Raw genomic sequence first — 18,315 nt, forward strand, 5'->3', positions numbered from 1 at the left:
AGGAGCCTTTTGGGGCTGAGAGGCAATACATAAATTCTCTCTTTCTCCCTATTACCACATATATACCAGTATATATAAAACCTGAATGTTATTTTAATTTGTTGTCTGCTATATTTTATTATTTGAATGTTAAGATGTATTAATGTTTAATTATTTTCGTAGAATGTACGCCATAGGCAGGTTTATTTGATCTGTTTTAATGGGTCGCAGGTACAGTGCTGTGTAAATTTACAGCGCTTTATAACTAATGCTTAATTTTATATATATATATATATATATATAGAGAGAGAGAGAGAGAGAGAGAGAGAGATTTTAATTGTAATTTTAACTGTAATGGATTTTGAATGTGGATTGCTTCAATACTTGTATGTCTTATTTCTCTTTTCAAATTGTGTGTTTAGCTGATGTGTGCTTTAAGGGGGATTGTCTGTATGTTGACTGTTATAACAGAAACCGTGAGCTTTGTTGTTGTTCCTGTGTGCCTTCAATAATAATAATAATAATAATAACTCTCAGCTTCCTTCTTCTTGCATGCCTTGAATAACAACAACAGAACTATAATGCCAACAGTTTTCTATTATTATTACTATTATTATTACTACTATTACTATTAAAGGCACACAGGAACAGCAGTAACAACAAAACAACAACAAAGCTGACACTTTCCACCATTGTTATGATGAAGGGCGCCCAGGGCCAGAGCAGCGACGTCGGCGGCGGTTCCTCCCTCAGCGCCGCCTCCTCCTCCTCCTCGCAGGGACAAGCCCCGCCCCCAGGCGACCCGTGACGTCACGCGGCCGGAAGAGGAGGCCTTGCTCCCCCTCCCCTCTCCCTCCCAGGACCGGAAGTGCCGTTTGGGAAGCCACTGGGTGAGTTTCGCCGCCCGAGAGGCCTAGGCGGCGGCGGTTGGATGAGGCCTGAGCGGACGCCGCGGGACCCGGGTGAGCGCCGGGGAGAGAGAGAGGAGGCCCAGGCCGCCTTTCCCCTTGAGCAGCTCAAGGCCCTCCAGGGCTGGCCTTGGGAAGAGATGGCGGTGGCCTCGCCGGAGGAGGAGGAGGGGGAGGAGGGGAAGGCACTCCGGAAACGGTGCTCTCTCTCTCTGTATGAGTGTGTTTTGGGTGCCTTCCCAGTACACACCGACTCATGGCGACGCTGTCATGGGGTTTCCTTGGCCAGGTTGTGATGCGGCAGCTAACAAGGCCAATGCGATTCTAGGCTGGATCAATAAAAGTATAGTGTCTAGATCAAGAGAAGTCATAGTGCCACTGTATTCTGCTTTGGTCAGGCCCCACCTGGAATACTGTGTTCAGTTCTGGGCGCCACAATTTAAAAAGGATGTTGAGAAACTGGAGCTGTACAAAGGAGGGCGACTAAAATGGTGAAGGGTCTGGAAACCTTGCCTTATGAGGAACGAATTAGGGAGCTGGGGATGTTTAGCCTGGAGAAAAGAAGGTTAAGAGGTGATATGACAGCCCTGTTTAAGTATTTGAAGGGATGTCATATTGAGGAGGGAGCAAGCTTGTTTTCTGCTGCTCCAGAGAATAGGATACAGAGCAATGGATGGCAGTTACAGGAGAAGAGATTCCGCCTCAACATTAGGAGGAACTTCCTGAGAGTGAGGGCTGTTTGACAGTGGAGAGTGGTGGAGTCTCCCTCCTTGGAGGTCTTTAATCAGAGGCCGGTCTCTTCCAATTCTGTGATTCTAGGTTTCCTCAGAGGGGGATTACTATTACAACCCCTGAGGCTGAGAGAATGTCACTTGCCCACAGTGAGTTTCCAACTTATGGTGACCTTTAGGAGAAGCCATCGTGGGAGTTTCTTGGCAAGATGTGTTCAGAGGAGGTGTGCCATTGCTGTCCTCTGAGGCTGAGAGAGTGGTTTTTATGGTGGGGCTGAGAATCGAACCCTGGTCTCCAAAGTCACAGTTCAAAATTCAGACTGCTACACCACACTAGCTGTCTACTGTTTTTGTTGGGTGCCTTCATTTCCAGCTTATGGTGACCCTAAGGCGAAGCTGTTATGGGGTTTTCTTGGCAAGGTTTGTTCCGAAGAGGGTTGGCATTGCTTTCCCCCGAGGCTGACAGTGTGTGACTTGGCCAAGTTCACCAGTGGGTTTCATAGCCAAACAGGGATTCAAACCGTGGTCTCGAGAGTCATAGTCCAACACTCAAACTGCTATGCCGCACTGGTTCTCTGTTAGGTAAAGACAATGAGCCATAATAGAAAAATATGTTTGTATTTTTTAATGTGGGTTGGGGGAATCTTTTACTTTCCAGAGGTTTGGGCCCATGACTCCCATCAGCACCAGTCAATGCCAAGGAAAGTAGAACTCTATACAGACGGTAGGATTCAAAGACACAGCTGTGTTAGTCTGGAAAATCAGCCTGCAAAGGGATCTTGCATCACCATCTTTTAGACCAACTGAAAGAAGTTGGTAGACTTGAGTCTACTTCCTCAGATGCAAATGCTCAAAGTCTGGGAGAGCTTATGCTACCAGCTGCTCTCTTTCAATTGGTCCCAAAAGCGCTACAAGATCCCTTTGCCTGATACTTAGAGTCATGGTGACCAGATGTCCTCACTGCAGGGTAGGGCTGGGCACTGCAAAATGGTTAAAAAGCTAAAAACACTCATATAAATGTAAATTCATGCTTCTTAATTATGCTCAAAATGGATGACATTTTGGAATTCCTCCTGGACAGAAGGCTGAAATATACGGCATGCCCTTGATAAAGAAGGACCTCTGGTCACTTTACCTAGGGACAGATTGTCATCCTGTCCAGCACAATATTTGTCTGGCTCAGGGCTGCTCAAAGTGGTGGTCTCTTGACCAGTGCTGGTCCTTGGTGAAGTTCCAGGAAAGGAGGAGATCTCTGTAGCCATTGGGCACAAATATGGTGCCTGTCTCTGGAATATGGGGAGCAGGACCCTATTGCCATTTTCCTCCATTCACTAGTCTATCTGAGAGGTATTAGGGCTATGGGGTTGTAGGCTGCCTGATTAAAGAAAGCAGGGGTTCAAATTCAAGCATGTACTCTATGCCTGAGCTACACACTTCCTTAAAATAAGTGGTCTGGAGCTGGGGGCAGCATAGTAGTTTAAGTGTTATAGTCACCATGGCATAGTGGTTTAAGTGTTGGACTGTGACTCTGGAGACCAGGGTTCAATTCCCAGCTTGTCCATGAAACTCATTGGGTGACCTTGGGCAAGTCACATGCTCTCAGCCTCTGTGGCAAACCTCTGAACAAATCTTGCCAAGAAACCTCCATGATACATTTGCCATAAATCAGAAACAACTTGAAGGCACATAGCAACAACAAGAACAACAAAACAGCTGGGATTAGAACTGTGTCAGTGTTTTTAAGGAGAACAGTAAAAGGGATGCCCTGCCATCCTGGTGCCATGAGTGAATAGAAGAACAAGAAGTTGTCTGGTCTTAGGCCGATTATGGTTTGAAAAGAAAATGTTGCAAACCTAATATACAGTAGGCCCTTGATATATGTGGGGTATCCGTTCTGGACCCCCTGCGCATACCAAAATCCGAGTATGCTCAAGTCCCATTGTCCCCAATGACAGTGCGCGTGCATGAGCGCTGCCATTGGGGACAAAAGTCCCTCTCCTCCTCCTCCTCTCCCTCCCTCCCTCCCTCCCTCCCTAATTCCTTCCCCCCATGCTTACCTCCTCCTCACTGCCGCCATGGAACTTCGTCCTCACCGCTGCTTTGCCCTCGCTGCTTTGGCCAAGCCTTGTCCTCCAGGCCGCCACCCGGCCCATCTGCAGTGGTGGTGGAAGTGGCGAGAAGGACAAGGCTTGGCCTCCAGCACTGCCACCCGGTCTCCTCACTGCCTCGGCCTCCTTGCCGCTGCCATGAAGAGCTGGATGGCAGTGGCGAGGAGGCCGGGATGTGGTGCTGGAGGCCTTGAAGGCCTCTGGGCTGGCGTTGCTGCTCCGCCTCCTCACCGACTCCAAGGCCAAGATGCCCCCAGCACTGCCACCTGGCCCTCCCGCAGAGGCGGTGAAGAGGCGGAGCAGCAGCACCAGAGGCCTTCAAGGCCTCCAGCACTGCCACCTGACCTCCTTGCTGCCTTGTCCTCCTTGCCGCTGCTGCTGCCACGGAAAAGGCCTGGTGGTGGTGTTGGAGGCCAAAAGGCCTCCAGGCTGCCACCTGGCCCTTCTGCAGAGGTAGTGAGGAGGCCAGGTGGCAGTGCTGGAGGCCAAGCCTCGTCCTCCTCACCGCCACGGAAGGGCTGGGTGGCAGCCTGGAGGCCTCTTGGCCTCCAACACCACCACCTGGCCTTTCCTGCGGCGGCGAGGAGGCTGAAGCAGCGGTAGTGGCAAAGATGAGGTTCCGTGGTGGCGGTGAGGAGGAGATAAGCAGAAAGGGAAGGAATGAGGGAGGGAGGCAGGAAGGGAAGGAAGGAAAGAAGAAGGAAGGGAAAGAGGGGGGGAGGGGAGGGACTTTTGTGGCCAATGGTGGCTCGCGTCATTGGGGACACTATGGGTTTGCCATCCGTGGATGCTCAAATCCGTGCATGGCAAATCCGCGTATAAGGAGGGCCCATTGTATATATATATTTAACAAATGAGCCCTTTCATTATAAGTTTGGCTAGTCCCTCTTTTCTCTTGTAGCATGTACATGCTACACGTATGACCTCTTACATTTCATATCTGGTGTCCAAAATTATTTTAAAGGCTTTGGGGATGCCAGGCCATTTAAATATTACCATTTGATGCATTTTCATCCTTTTGCCTCCAAGAAATTCAGAATGATGCACATTCTTATCTCTCTCCCTCTTCTTATTTTCTCCAACAATCCATTAAGGTAGTTATGTTGAGAGGCAGGAACTGCAGTCTGGAAATTATTGTGTGGATGGAGAGCTGAAGGCCTGGGGCAAGGACACCTTTTTCTGTCCTCCCCACAGGCTGAGGGAGATTTTTCTCCCATGTCTTCACATCTATATATAGACTTTCTGAGAAAATGAAACATAGTGATTGGATATTAAGTTGTGGTGGGTTTTGCAACTACTCACACAATTGTCACCCTAGAGTTTGTTGAGGGATCCTGTGTAGCTTAAACTAATTAGAGAATTCACAGTAGTTCCATGACACTTCCTATTTACTCTAAACTGGCAAAACAAAATTTCCTTTTCAAATGAGTTTTCATTAGTTGTAGTCTTATTTCTTCAGGTCCTCATAAGCAGGAAAGTGGCCATGGAGCATGCAAAAAAGACCACTTAGGTGTACAGATGAAGTATATCTCTAGAAAAATGGCAATCAGAATTTGTGATAGTTTTCCAAAAGAGTTCAGTAGTTAGACTGGATAGTTTGAAGATAGGTGATATGGATTTGATCTGCTAACATAATGGCTGTGGGTTAATTCTTTATATAATTCTGTTGATAGATTTTGCCCATGGATGAGTTGGTACATGATTTGGCCTCAGCCCTTGAGCAGACATCTGAGCAAAACAAGCTGGATGAATTGTGGGAAGAAATGACTCTCAGCCCAAGACAGCAGCGTCGACAGCTTCGCAAGAGGCGGGGACGCAAGCGGCGCTCAGACCTCACACACCAAGCTGAGCATGCTTGTTGCTACAGTGGTGCCTCTGAATCCAGTCTAGATGAAGTAGTGGAGGACTGTCGGGAGGTGCTGACTGCCAACTTCAGTGACTCGGATGACATGGCAGGATCCAAATGTCATCCAGCACTCAGTGCCACTGTTAAGAGTAAGCCGCACTCATGGCATGAGTCCGACTCATTCACTGAGAATGCACCTTGCCGACCATTGAGGCGCCGCCGAAAAGTTAAGCGTATGACGTCAGAGGTAGCTGCTAGTCTTCAGCAGAAACTCAGAGTATCAGAATGGAGTTATGAAAAGGGTTGCAGGTTCAAGTCTGCTAAGAAGCAACGCTTGTCCCGTTGGAAGGAAAATGCTCCTTGGACTTCATCCACTCACGGATTGTGTGACTCAGCAGAGACTAGGGCCTTCCTCAACAAGGGAGGGCGGAATGAGAGGATGGAGTGTGAAGCAGATGAACAGAAGCAGGGCTCTGATGAAAACATGTCTGAATGGTGAGATATCTCCACCTTTCCTTTTCACTGGTTTAGAAGTAGCTAGTTTCTCCTCTAACTAGTTTTGTCTGTTCTTTTGGTTCTGCTTTTACTCGTATGACATGAACTATTGTTCTTGGAAGATAACTCTGTATCTATCCATTGTCGACGACCCTTTGCAGAAAATCTGTTTTGCCAGATAGGTATGACCAGGAACAGCTACAACAAGCTTGATCAGTCTGGCTTGCTTGTTGTTGTCCATCACAGTGCATCCATCACACTGTCTTGGATGTCATGTAAGAACATTTTTTTCCTGAAAAGGGTGTGAAAGAGAGTGACCGTTCCCACTTTTTTCTGTAACACTTCCAGTTGCCAGCTTGTGTGCATGGACAGATTTCCTGCAGAAAAGCTTAACTGTGGGAAAGTGTTTCATATAACATGTGGAATGAATCCTACAAAGGGAGAACGTTTGACAAAACTGAATAGAAGGATTGCTATGTGACTTCCTCTCTTTATTTGAGATGAATTGTTAAAACAAATATAATGTGTTCTTGGTATTGGAATTTATGGCTAAGCATTGTTGCCCCAAAGCGGCTGGAAACTGTTCCAACACCACCCTCCAGTCCAAAGGACCAGATAAAAAAAGGAGTCAGCTTAAACTGACTCCTGGCCAGCATGACTTGCGACCGCAAGCAGTGGCCCACTTCCGGCCATCTGCTCCACCCCTTGCTTATCAGTGACCATCCAATTTCCCCTGAGCTCCACCTTACAAGTGGCTCTTACGTTTTGAAAATGTCAAAAGGGGACTTTCAATTCATTTGGAAGTATTAAAGATAGTATAGTGTGTTCAAACTACTTTTCAGTATACAATGTTTGAAACATTATACTATTTCAAACTGCATCTTTGAACATACAATACTGTTTTATATGGAGTGAGATCACTGATCCATCTAACTCAGTATTTCCTATGGTGACTGTCAGAAACTCAGGGAGAAGTGTGTTCCAACCTTATGTAGAAATGCTGGAGATTGAACTTGGGTCCTGCAGCATGAAAAGCATGTGCTTTGCCACTGAGTTATGGTCAGCAGTGTGTATTTTCTCAACAGCAGTGCCTAGGTTGCTACTTCTGCTAGATATCTGAGGAGCAAGTGCATCTCTTGGTATAAACACTTTGTTAACTTTCTATTTGTTCCTGAACTTAATACATTTATCAGTGCTGAATTATAACTTGTTGCCGAGTTTCTGGACTCCTCTAATTCAGGAGTTTGCTGAGTGTTTGGGTTGGGTTTACATGTATTGTGGCTTAATGATGAAATACCTGGACAAGATACCTTTTTGCTACAGAGTATTTTGGCCCTAATAAAGCTGCTTCGGGTCTTTTTGGAGGCATGCTATTTAAATGATGCATGGGTCCTAAGAGTCCGGAGGTTGCACCAAAGCCACACTCCATTCCAAAGCACTGGAGTGCAGCTTTGGTGCTGCTTCCAGATTCTTAGGATGCATGCATCATTTAAATAGCATGCCTCCAAAGAGACCCAAAGCAGCTTTATTTTGGCAGTCTGTAACAGGCCACAGTTCTTTCTCCATAACAAAGCAAGTCATATAAACCGATGAGAGTATTAATCCTCCTGTCATTGTGAGAAATATTTCAATAGTCAAATTTCTGTTGTTAAACTTCAGTTTATGGTGACCCTATGAATAAGAGACCTTCAAGTCATTGTGTTACCCATAGCCCTCGTGAGGTCCTGCAAATCAGAGCCCATGGCTTCCTTGACTGGGGGCCAAAATAGACTGCCGAAATAATCCATCTTGTGAACACTTTAACTGCCCTGGTTTAGCACTAGAGAATTTTGGGAACTGTAGTTTGTTGTGACACCAGAGCTGTCTAACAGAGAAAGCTAAATATCTCACAAACTACAGTTCCCAGAATTCTCTAGCATTGAGCCAGGGCAGTTAAAGTGGTCTCAAACTGGATTATTTCTGCAGCCTGTTTTGGCCCAAGGTTTATCCATCTGTATTGGGTTCTTTCTGTTTTCCTGCTGCCTTCTCCTTTGCCAAGCATCATCACTAGTAGTTGGGTATTAGGGTATAAAAACTTTGAACAGATGTATTTAATAATTAGTTCAGCTACGATAACAATATAAAATTAAAATTTTTACAAGAGTTGCATCTGGAATCTGTAAAGGTCTTAATTGTTATCCTCTTATTCATTTGCTTTTCCTTCTTTAACTGAAAACCTTAGAGGTATGAGTTTAAAAATGTGAAAGCTGTGTCAAAACAAAATTACTGTTCCAATGTTATTATCTAGAATATTTAGTTCCCCAGTACCTTGCTTCCTTTGTCTAATGTTCATTTCAAGAGAGTAGACTTTAGTGTGAAACTGCTAAACTACAGTTTCTCAACACGTTCTGAATCAAGATAGCTTTCTTTCATCCCACTATAGATGTGAAGTTACCAGTGCCAGGATATTTGTGTTACCAACTTAGTTTTGTGAATTTTTACATTTTATATTTTAACATAATTATTGTAGTCTTTTTCTTGCATTTTCCTTCCTTCTGACTGATGGCTTACATTTCTCCCTGTACACCATGCATCTGGCCTATGAAAAGATGTAAAGTATTAAATGCATAAGTTGGATGCCAGAAGTCTGCTAATTTTAAATGTTACTGATTCTGTTGCCTTTTTAGTGCAATGTTGATGCCATGGTTAAATGGTAGAGAGGTGGCAGTTTCAGTTAACCAATTACATTGAAGAAATATGTGAAGTTTAAGTGGCACAGATCAGGAGAGAAATAGTTTCTGCTTTAAGGTTGGATTTAGATTGTCCTTAACAAATGTAAGGTCTCCTTATATTTTCCCCATTTTGCCTCTCATACCCTTTTTGTGAGCTTTTCAGGGCACACAGGGAGGTATAGAAGGACTGAGCTAAAGGCAAATATTGCTTCCACCCCTTCTTTCAGCAGGCACTACTGTGATATGAGTTCCATTCGCTGGAAGCTTGGATCTAGCCTTTGATATGCAAGTGTCCTTCATATTTGTGGTGAGTTATCACCTCAATATTAACGTAGAAGGATTAGTCGGCATGCTGTTAAAAATGAGTGGCTAGTTAAAATTGTAGAAGTAAAACCTTGTATGTTTTGGATTACAGTCCTAGTGTTATATGTTATCTTCAGGGTGAATATGAATGGGGTCTTGCATATATATACTGTGCATGTTTACTTAGAAATGAGTCCTAAGGTGTCTGCTATGAATTATTTCGTAGGAAGCTCCAAACTTTGTGCCATCTAAAATAGCTCTACTTATGATGTATTTTGTAAAGCTCCTATATTTTTGAAGAGACATAAGTAGAATTATGGAAAATTAAAGTTCATAGAAAAAGTAAAAATGTATCTTTATTACTAGAGTCAAACAATTTGATCCAGCTTCTTTGGTTTGATTTAGCTGCTTATGATATAACCTCTTCTTGGTACACCTAGGTCCAAAACACTGCAGAAATAATCCAGTTCGAGATCGCCTTAATTGCCCTGGCTCAGTGCTAGGGAATCCTGGGAATTGTAGTTCATTGTGACACTAGAGCCACCCTAATTGACTTTTTCTTGTAGTGCTACATTCCAACTAAAATATCATGCTGAATGTTCCTGTTAGTAGATGTGTTTCATAGTTCGTTTTATACTAGGCTGTTGGACTGCCCACTGGTTTCCTTCTTTGTAGCTCACTTCCTTTCCCTTTTGATGGGAATGTATTTAGTATAGCCTGAAGTGGCATTTGAGAGTCTGGCTGATCTGATGTGTTAGAGGTTGCCACCCAGGAAAGAAAGAAAAAAAAAATTCTGTTCCTAGAAGGCAAGTGACAGAGACAGAGTGTTTAGGTTCCCCTCCTCCTTCAGTCCAGCCTGACCTTCTGTAGCCCCTCGGTGCCTCTTGTTTTCTTATTTTTATAGAAAATCAATACCTTTCCTGACACAAACAATAGCTCAAGAGCAGGACTAAATGGAGGAGAGCTAGGATCTGTCCATCACCTCTCACTTTAACTCTTTCAAACTATTTAATTATAAGTATGCTTTGCTCCAGGTGTTTGCAACACTGTGGCTGCTAAATGAGGGCCATTTTAGCCAAAGATTGGGTGATCAATAACTCTCTATAGCAGTAGCTTGTTGGATCAATATCATTCATTATTTTGTGGTTAAGGTAAGTAGCCTCCATTGTAACTGGAGGTCATTAATCAGTGCTTACTGGACTGCTTGGTCTATACTAAATGCTGTTGTGCTTTCCCATGTATATGTGCAGTGTGCAAGAATTGGGGTTCCTTTGCATGTATCTTTAGTGTGGAATTGTGATTGGAAGACTTGACTGACTAGTTCTGCAGACCTATAAGAGCTATGCAGTTTATTCATTTAGATTTATTCCACTGTTTTATCTTGGGGAATTGGATAGTTGATGGTACTTCAAAAGCCAGACATTATAAATATCTATGGACGAGGATATGATAGACATTATATGCTCTGATAGCTAGCTAAAATAAGAAGACCTTGTCTAGAAGATTCTATCAGTATCCATGTAATCATGTGCTGCTGTTTTTCATGGCTACACCAAATTTAGAATTGAGATGGTGATATAGCGTGCGGCACCATACACGAGCTTGCTGTACGCGGCTTTGAGCTTACATGTACGGCAAGCCCCATAGGACAAAATGGTGGCCACACCATGAGCGTGCCACCATAAGAATAAATAGGCTTTCACCGTATGTGGTTTTTTCCTATACACTGGGGGGTGGTTCCAGACCAGATCCCCCACGTATAAGAAGGGCCCAATGTAGCTGCAAAAGTAGATTTTGTAATGGGACTTGTAGCACCTTCTCAATGAAAACTACAAAAGACAGCCTAGAGGAATTAATACAAATTACAGAGCCCACTGCTTGCACTAGAGTTTGTGATAAGTTCAACTTGTACTTTTATCGAACCCAGATGTATTGAGCAGACATATACTGCAGTATGCCTATACAGACCTGATATTAGGTAGAGAGATAGTTTTATATTCCAGTAGAAAAAAGTGCCAGATAGTCTGGCATTGACCAATCGACTAATATTTCTAGTTTTTCTAAAATAACTTTTAATGATAAGTAGTAAGCCACTTGGTTAGCAGGAGTTACCCATCGTGTCACCATCCTGTCCCAAGGTGAAGTTGAGAGGTCTAATACTAGATACCTGTATCATCTTTACCTTGACAGTTTTTGATATGAGTATAGAGACACATTGTTTTCTTTTGGACAGCCAGTTACACAGTCCAGAATGATGGGGGAAGAAAACGTCATATGCAAAGCTCTGTGTCCCCTCCCCTTTTATTGCAGCAGCAGATTAGATGTGTCATCTTTTTGTAAAGCTGCAGAACAAAGCAAAAAACTTGTTTTTGGAAAGCTGGTATTTTCTGTTGGTCAAATTACGCTCTTAACTGCTTCACAGAGGGTTTTGTCCCCTCAAAGTTTTCTTATAAACAAAAGAGAATTATGACTCAGTCACTTTTAAACTTTGCACTGGTCAGGGCAGCCTGGACTTCAAGCAGATTTATGTTTCTGTTGCTAATGGAGCTGAAATTTTAGTAGTAGTAGTTCTTGTTCTTGTGTGCCTTCAAGTCATTTCCAGCATATGACAACCCCATCATGGGATTTTCTTGGCAAAATTAGTTCAGAGAAGAGTTTGCCTTTTGCTTCCCTCTAAGATTGAAAGAGTGTGACTTTCTTAAGGTCACACACAGTGGGTTTCCGTGGTGAAGTAGAGATTTGAACCCTGGTCTCCAGATTTGTAGTCCAGTGCTCAAACTGCTACACCATTCTGGCTCAAATTTTATTACCTTTTTATTGCCCTTTGTCCCTTGTACCCACATATCCAAGAAGAGAAGCGGCCTCTGCCTGCATTGATATCCCATCTAGACCATCTTAATTAACAACAGACATAACATCTGAGACAAATTGTAGGCTTGGCTTAACAACATCACTTTTCTTCTTCTGTATAATTTTAAACATTTTTGCCTGATGAAAAATCCAGTGAAGCTTCATAAGCTTGCATGATGTATTTCATGCATTTTGGTTGGCCACTAAAGGTATTGCTGATTTTTGGATTTTGTTATATTTAAATGTTATTGAGGTATTAAAAAGTCAGTTATTATAATTCGTCTTATATTTAGTTCTATCTCTATCCCAAACTTCATTTAAATTGTTCAAAGTGGTGATGTATCTCCTCAAAAATCCTCTGAGGTAGGTTATGTAGAGACATAGTCACTTAAGATATCCAGTATCATTGTGGCTAAGTGGCAGCCTTGCAAATAAGGACACAGAAATTACTATCTTAGCAACTGGTTGTGGTGCTGGGGCAATTTGATCACATAAACCTGTAATAGTCATATGTGGCATAAAAGTAGAAGAGAAATTCACCCCACAGAATTGGCCTAAATGTAGCCTAAATCCAGTTGTTGTTCTAATTAGAGTAAGCCATTGAATTGGTGGAACTGTCAAAAGTGTACATTTTTGTTGTTGATTGTTGACAAGTTCCCATTGAGTCAGTAGGTCGCTTCTAGTTGGGGAAGGGGTAATAATTGCATTGATACTTGCTTTTATTCACTAATTACCATGTGAGATATTGTGATCAGGGATTATACCCTGTGTTTATTACATTTGGTTGTGGTTCTTTCCCATTATAGTCTTTCATTTTATTAACAAGAAACAAAGACACTCCTTATCATTACAGCATTTTAGATCTGTTTTGCAAAATTACTTTATGAAGGTGAACGAAAGAAAAATTGTCTGCTAGGAAATGTTATGTGACATGCTGTCAGTTGTTTACTTGACTTCTTCAAAATAGCTATAAAATATCCAGAAAAATGCTGTTTGGAAACTAAACATAACTTGTATCCAAGTAAAAATTAAAGATAGGGAAGTCAATTGAAAAATAATCAAATTCACTGGTATGAATTCATTATCATCCTGCCTAAAGTTCAATTCTCCCTTACCTCCCCAAGTGAAAATATATTTTTTTAAAAATCCATAAGATTATGTCAGTGGTGTCTCTTTATTCTAGTTAACTGATTTAATATCAGGCTGTTGGTTAGAACATGGTTTCATCAGTAAGAGGAAAGAAATGACTGCAAGGTTGAGAAATTCTGTAATGTTGCCTCTGCTCATGAAATTTGTTTCATGTCATCATTTATTTCTCCTTGCAAACACCCAATCAGTTGTGCTCATTTTCTTTATACTCTAATTATCTTCTAACAGATTGCTTGAACTACTTCAGGAGAATATATGATTCACTATAATTATTTTTTCTGTAAAGGCATTCCATTTGCTCATTCTTCTACAGTTGTACAGTGCCAAAGAATGCGGAGACACTTTGTCCTCACCATGTCGTTTGTAACTGGAAACTACTATTGTAGACTGTAGTTGGTAATTGGAAGTGGCTAAGGACAGCAAATCAGCCCTCCCAGATCTGGACACAATACAAGGTGCTGGTGATCACTTAATCCTTAAGTAGCTTATGCTCTAGAGGACCATCTTCTCTTTCATGAAACTAAATCTTATCTTTGCCAGAGGCCATGGTCTGGTTCTCACCCCCTCCCTTCTCTGATCACATTCTGAAGTAGACAGAAACTGGAAAGGATTTTCAGTAGCCACATCATGCTTATAGAATGCCCACCCCAAACAGGAATTTCAGACATCAGGTCTGAATATTTTTCTGGTGTTAAACAAAGACCTCTTTATTTGCCCAGGCCTACTAATGTTATCATACCTGGTCAGGCCTCACCTGGAATATTGTGTCCAGTTCTGGGCGCCACAATTCAAAAAGGACATTGAGAAACTGGAGTGTGTCCAAAGGAGGGCGACTAAAATGGTGGAAGGTCTGGAAACCTTGCCCTATGAGGAACGACTCAGGGAGCTGGGGATGTTTAGCCTGGAGAAGAGAAGGTTAAGAGGTGATATGATAGCCCTATTTAAATACTTGAAGGGATGTCATATTGAGGAGGGAGCAAGCTTGTTTTCTGCTGCTCCAGAGACTAGGACCTGGAGCAATGGATGCAAGCTGCAGGAAAAGAGATTCCACCTCAACATTAGGAGGAATTTCCTGACAGTAAGGGCTGTTCGACAGTGGAACAAACTCCCTCGAAGTGTAGTGGAGGCTCCCTCCTTGGAGGTCTTCAAACGGAGGCTGGATGGCCATCTGTCGGCGATGCTTTGATCTGGATTTCCTGCATGGCAGGGGGTTGGACTGGATGGCCCTTGCGGTCTCTTCCAACTCTATGATTCTATGATTCTATTTTGTTAATTCTTCATTTTAAAAATTCTCCCACATTTTTTTGCTGTTTGCAGTTCTAAAGACAAACAAGTGGGTCCTAGAGCAGATCAAAGCAGAAGTGTCCCTGGAAGCCAAGATGACAAAACTGAGGCTGTTGTACTTTGGACATATGAGAAGGCATGCCTCATTGGAAAAAACAATAATGCTAGGAAAAGTGGGGGAAAGCAGAAAAAAAGGAAGGTCACATTCTAGATAGATGAACTCTACTAAGGTTTTGCAGGAACTAGGCTGAGCAGTGGAGGCTAGAGTGTCTTGGAGATGTCTCATCCACAGGGTTATTATGGGTCATCATCGATTCAAGGGCAGATAACAACAACAACAACAAGTTCTAATGTTATGTCATAATTTATTTCTTTATGAAAACTGGTCAAATACTCTATCACACACAGTCTGCATTAACTAACTCTCTATATAGTACTTAGCTATGTAGCAAAGATGTTAAGAAACACTGGTAGTGAATTTTGATGATGTATAACAGGATACCAGCAAGGGTATCTTGATGTACATTGGGCTTTACCTAATTGGTGTCCCAGTGTGCATCTTTCACTTTGCCTTTCCCCCCATGTAACAGCAGCCCCTTACTGGATTGACATGTTTTGAAACTGCTCAGTTGTAATTCCCACAGATGAAAATCAATTTATAAAGGCAAAGTCCCCAACAGGATTCTGGCCACTTTTTCTGAACTTTTAAACTGAAGGGCAGCAGGTAACTGCTAAATAAAATAAATAAAATAATAAATATTGCATAAACAGGTGGCATTCTGAAAAGTGTTGTGCTTCCTGAGTGTGTATTTCTTGTATGTAAATGTGACTTTTTGTCTCTTCAGTGGAAGTGTTTCTTCTTTACAAGTGTTCTAATTCTACCATTAAACGTTACATTTAGATTTGGTATTGAATAATTTAATCCTTCATTTAGACTTATTTCATGTCTTTATTACTGATTTTTTCTTCACTTTGTGTCAGGATGAACAGGCTTTTGGGTTGCAGAATTTTTTAATATTAATAGAACCCAAGATCCACCAGTTGGAATCTGTTGCTAGGAATTGGTTTTTGAATTCTACAGATGTGGCTCACAGACCTTGCTGACAAAAAAACACTCCTTATTCCAAGGTGTCTTCATTTAAGCAGTAAGTTGAGTTAGGCTATGATAGTAATTTTGTTCCTGTTATTTTTAATCACTTAGGCATTGGAAATCATTGGCAATCTACTGCTGATTATTCAGAGATCAATCAACAGTTATTCTGCTCATCTCTGCCATATGTGATGTTCAACTGACTTCATAGGTCACTCTGGTGCTGCACATTTTAGTGTCTTTTGGCATCCAAACTGTAGAGATGACTTAAGCTACTATGGTTTTGTGCAGTATTGGAACCCTCCTTGAAGTGTTGGGCTTTGGTGAAGTTTACATTTCAAATATTCATGTGTTTAATTTGCTGTATTCTCTTTCCAGTGAAACTAGCAGTGTGTGCAGCAGCAGTGACACTGGTCTTTTCACCAATGATGAAGGCCGCCAAGGTATGTGTGTATGAATTTATTTTATATCTCACCTTACTTCCAGTGTGGGACTAAACACAACTCATAAGTTAAAACAAAATACAGATAAAAAATGGGAACACAAAAGTTAAAAAGCTATTAAACATATTAAAGACATTAATGTAAAACTTTTAAAATGAACAAAATAAAGCATAGCCCAGTTTAAAGACCTATATCATATAGTTAACACTCAAAGGTTTGAGTAAACAAAAATGTCTTTGTCTGCTAGTGGAAAGAGAGCAGAAAGGGTTCCACTTGTGCTTATTGCAGCATGGAACTCCACAGTCTTGGAACAACAACTATGAAACCTGCCTGTTTTGTCCTTACCAAATGTGCCTGTATGGGTGGTGGGACCAAAAGATAAAAATAGGTGTGTGTTTCTCTCTGTTCTTTAGTTTGCATTTGGAATTATAGGCAAAAATAGCTGTGATTAATGGTCGCTGTTGCCAGAGAAAGGGAGGGAGATGCATGCGTTTTTTAAAAATCAAAGTACTGAAAGGTGTTAAAATATATAGAACTCAAGGGAGGAGTTAATGAGATAAACGTTTTGTTCAGACTAAAGAGATGAAATATTGCAGTCATATAGTGCATCTGTTTTGCGTCTTTGAAATTTGATAATTATGGAACTAGATTTTACTGTTTGTATGTACTTGAACTAGATCTGTCAAATTCTGTGGCTTAGAAAACGTACCCTCTGCATCAGTGTATGTAATGGCTTAGATTTCTCTTATTGGGAAGAAAAGAATCCATTTTGCTGATTCAGATGTTTTTGAAATCTCAGATTCTTTCCATCCTAGTTAAGAAGAAATTTATAAACACTGATAAGTTCTTACAAACAATGTGTTGAATTCCCATCTATCTGTACTGGCTAAATTCAATAGTTACTTCTTTTCCTAGTGTTTATCCACACTGCAGAAATAAAGCAGTTATACACCACTTTAACTGCCATGACTCTATTCTGTGGGATCCTGGGAGTTATAGTTTGGTGAGGCACCAGACCTCTCTTACAGACCAGGCTGAATGCCTCACCAACCTACAAATCCCAGGATTCCACAGGATAGAGCCATGAGAGTGGTGTGAAACTGCTTTATTTCTACAGTGTAGAAGAGCTGCTAGATGCAGAGAATCACATCGTGCTTTCCTCCATGTAATTGTTAAAAGGGAGGTGCCAGTCAGGAAAAAAAAAGTGGTAGTTCTAACTTAACACCATAAATGAGGTTAAATATGCAGTGTTTCAAACACAGTCTTTTAAGAGCTAAGCATTCTAGACTTTCTCCCTGAACAGACAAATCCTATTAGTTATATTTTCTTCCTTATTTGAATTTTAAAAATCTGAAGCTCATACTGTTAGGAAGAAATTTGTGAATTTCCAAACAGTGCTGTTGAAAAATTCTCATCCAGCAGTGAAAAGGGTTTCTCCCTTTCTGCTGCTTAATTCTCCCTACCTGCTGTATTAGAAAGCACTGACAATGCTAAAAAACCACTATTTCACACACAGTAACACATGCAAGGGTACTATATCCTCTGCTAGAGTCAGCATTGTGTAGTGGTTTGAGTGTTGGTGGACTACAACTCTAGAGACCAGGGTTCGATTTCTGCTCGACCATGATAACTGCTGGGTGACCTTGGAAATTTTCAGACTGGCACTTAAGCGCTGGTAAATCTCTGCTCAAAAGTTGAGGTAGCGTGTGTGTGTGAAAGCCTGGCGCACTTCCTAAAAACCAGAGAATCGTTAGCTCCCCTCCAGCATCCCTGAATTGTTCGGGGAGAGGCAATTTCCTCTGAACGCAAAGTTTCCGTTCAGAGGAAATTGCCTCCCCCCGAACAATTCAGGGATGCTGGAGAGGAGCCAACAGTTCCCTGATGTTTAGGAAGCAGCCAGGCTTTCAAACACGCACACTTCCTCAGTGTTTTAGCAGCGATTTACGAGCGCTTACTCCACGGTAAGTGCTAGTCTGAAAATCTTTCTTGGGTAAGTCCCATGCTCTTAGCCTCAGGGGAAAGCAATGGCAAGCCTCCTCTCAACAAATATTGTCAAGAAAATTCCATGATAGGGTTGCCATAGAATCACCGTAAGTCGGAAATGACTTGAAGGCACTCAACACACACACACACATGCGCGCGCGCGTGCATGTTGTTCTACCATTTCATAAAATTTTTACTTTTCAATTTATTCCTTGTCTTTTGAAATGTGTATATTGTTGTGTCATAGTCATGTAGCTTAAAAAAAGAATAACAATTATCGTTCTGCAACAAGGCTGTTCTCAGTCCATTTCATAGTAGTAAGGGGAAAATATTTACAAATTGTCTGAAATGACTCTTTAACATTGTATTAAGTGTGATTTGCTTTAAGGATTGTGTGTGCGCTTGTGTGTGTGTAGTTGTTAGTTAAGGACATTT

The 18,315-nt window shown here is 41.9% G+C and overlaps 1 protein-coding gene across 3 annotated transcripts in view; it reads left to right on the forward strand.

Annotated features, from left to right (window-relative positions):
- The first annotated feature begins 849 nt into the window (after positions 1–849).
- GPATCH2L (G-patch domain containing 2 like) overlaps positions 850–18,315 on the forward strand; it is a 45,798-nt gene continuing 28,332 nt past the window's right edge. For 2 of the 3 annotated variants that reach the window (XM_089522255.1, XM_089522257.1), the window contains exons 1-3: positions 850–941; positions 5,400–6,067; positions 15,833–15,897. In XM_089522255.1, coding sequence (XP_089378381.1) covers positions 5,409–6,067; positions 15,833–15,897 — 724 coding nt within the window. In that variant the 5' untranslated portion in view covers positions 850–941; positions 5,400–5,408. The remainder of the gene's footprint in view (positions 942–5,399; positions 6,068–15,832; positions 15,898–18,315) is intronic. The other variant, XM_089522256.1, reaches the window with a different exon arrangement.

The sequence above is a fragment of the Sceloporus occidentalis genome, unplaced genomic scaffold (assembly GCF_023333645.1).
Source record: "Sceloporus occidentalis isolate IW3139 unplaced genomic scaffold, rSceOcc1.0.p SCAF_4, whole genome shotgun sequence".
Taxonomy (NCBI): Eukaryota; Metazoa; Chordata; class Lepidosauria; order Squamata; family Phrynosomatidae; genus Sceloporus; species Sceloporus occidentalis.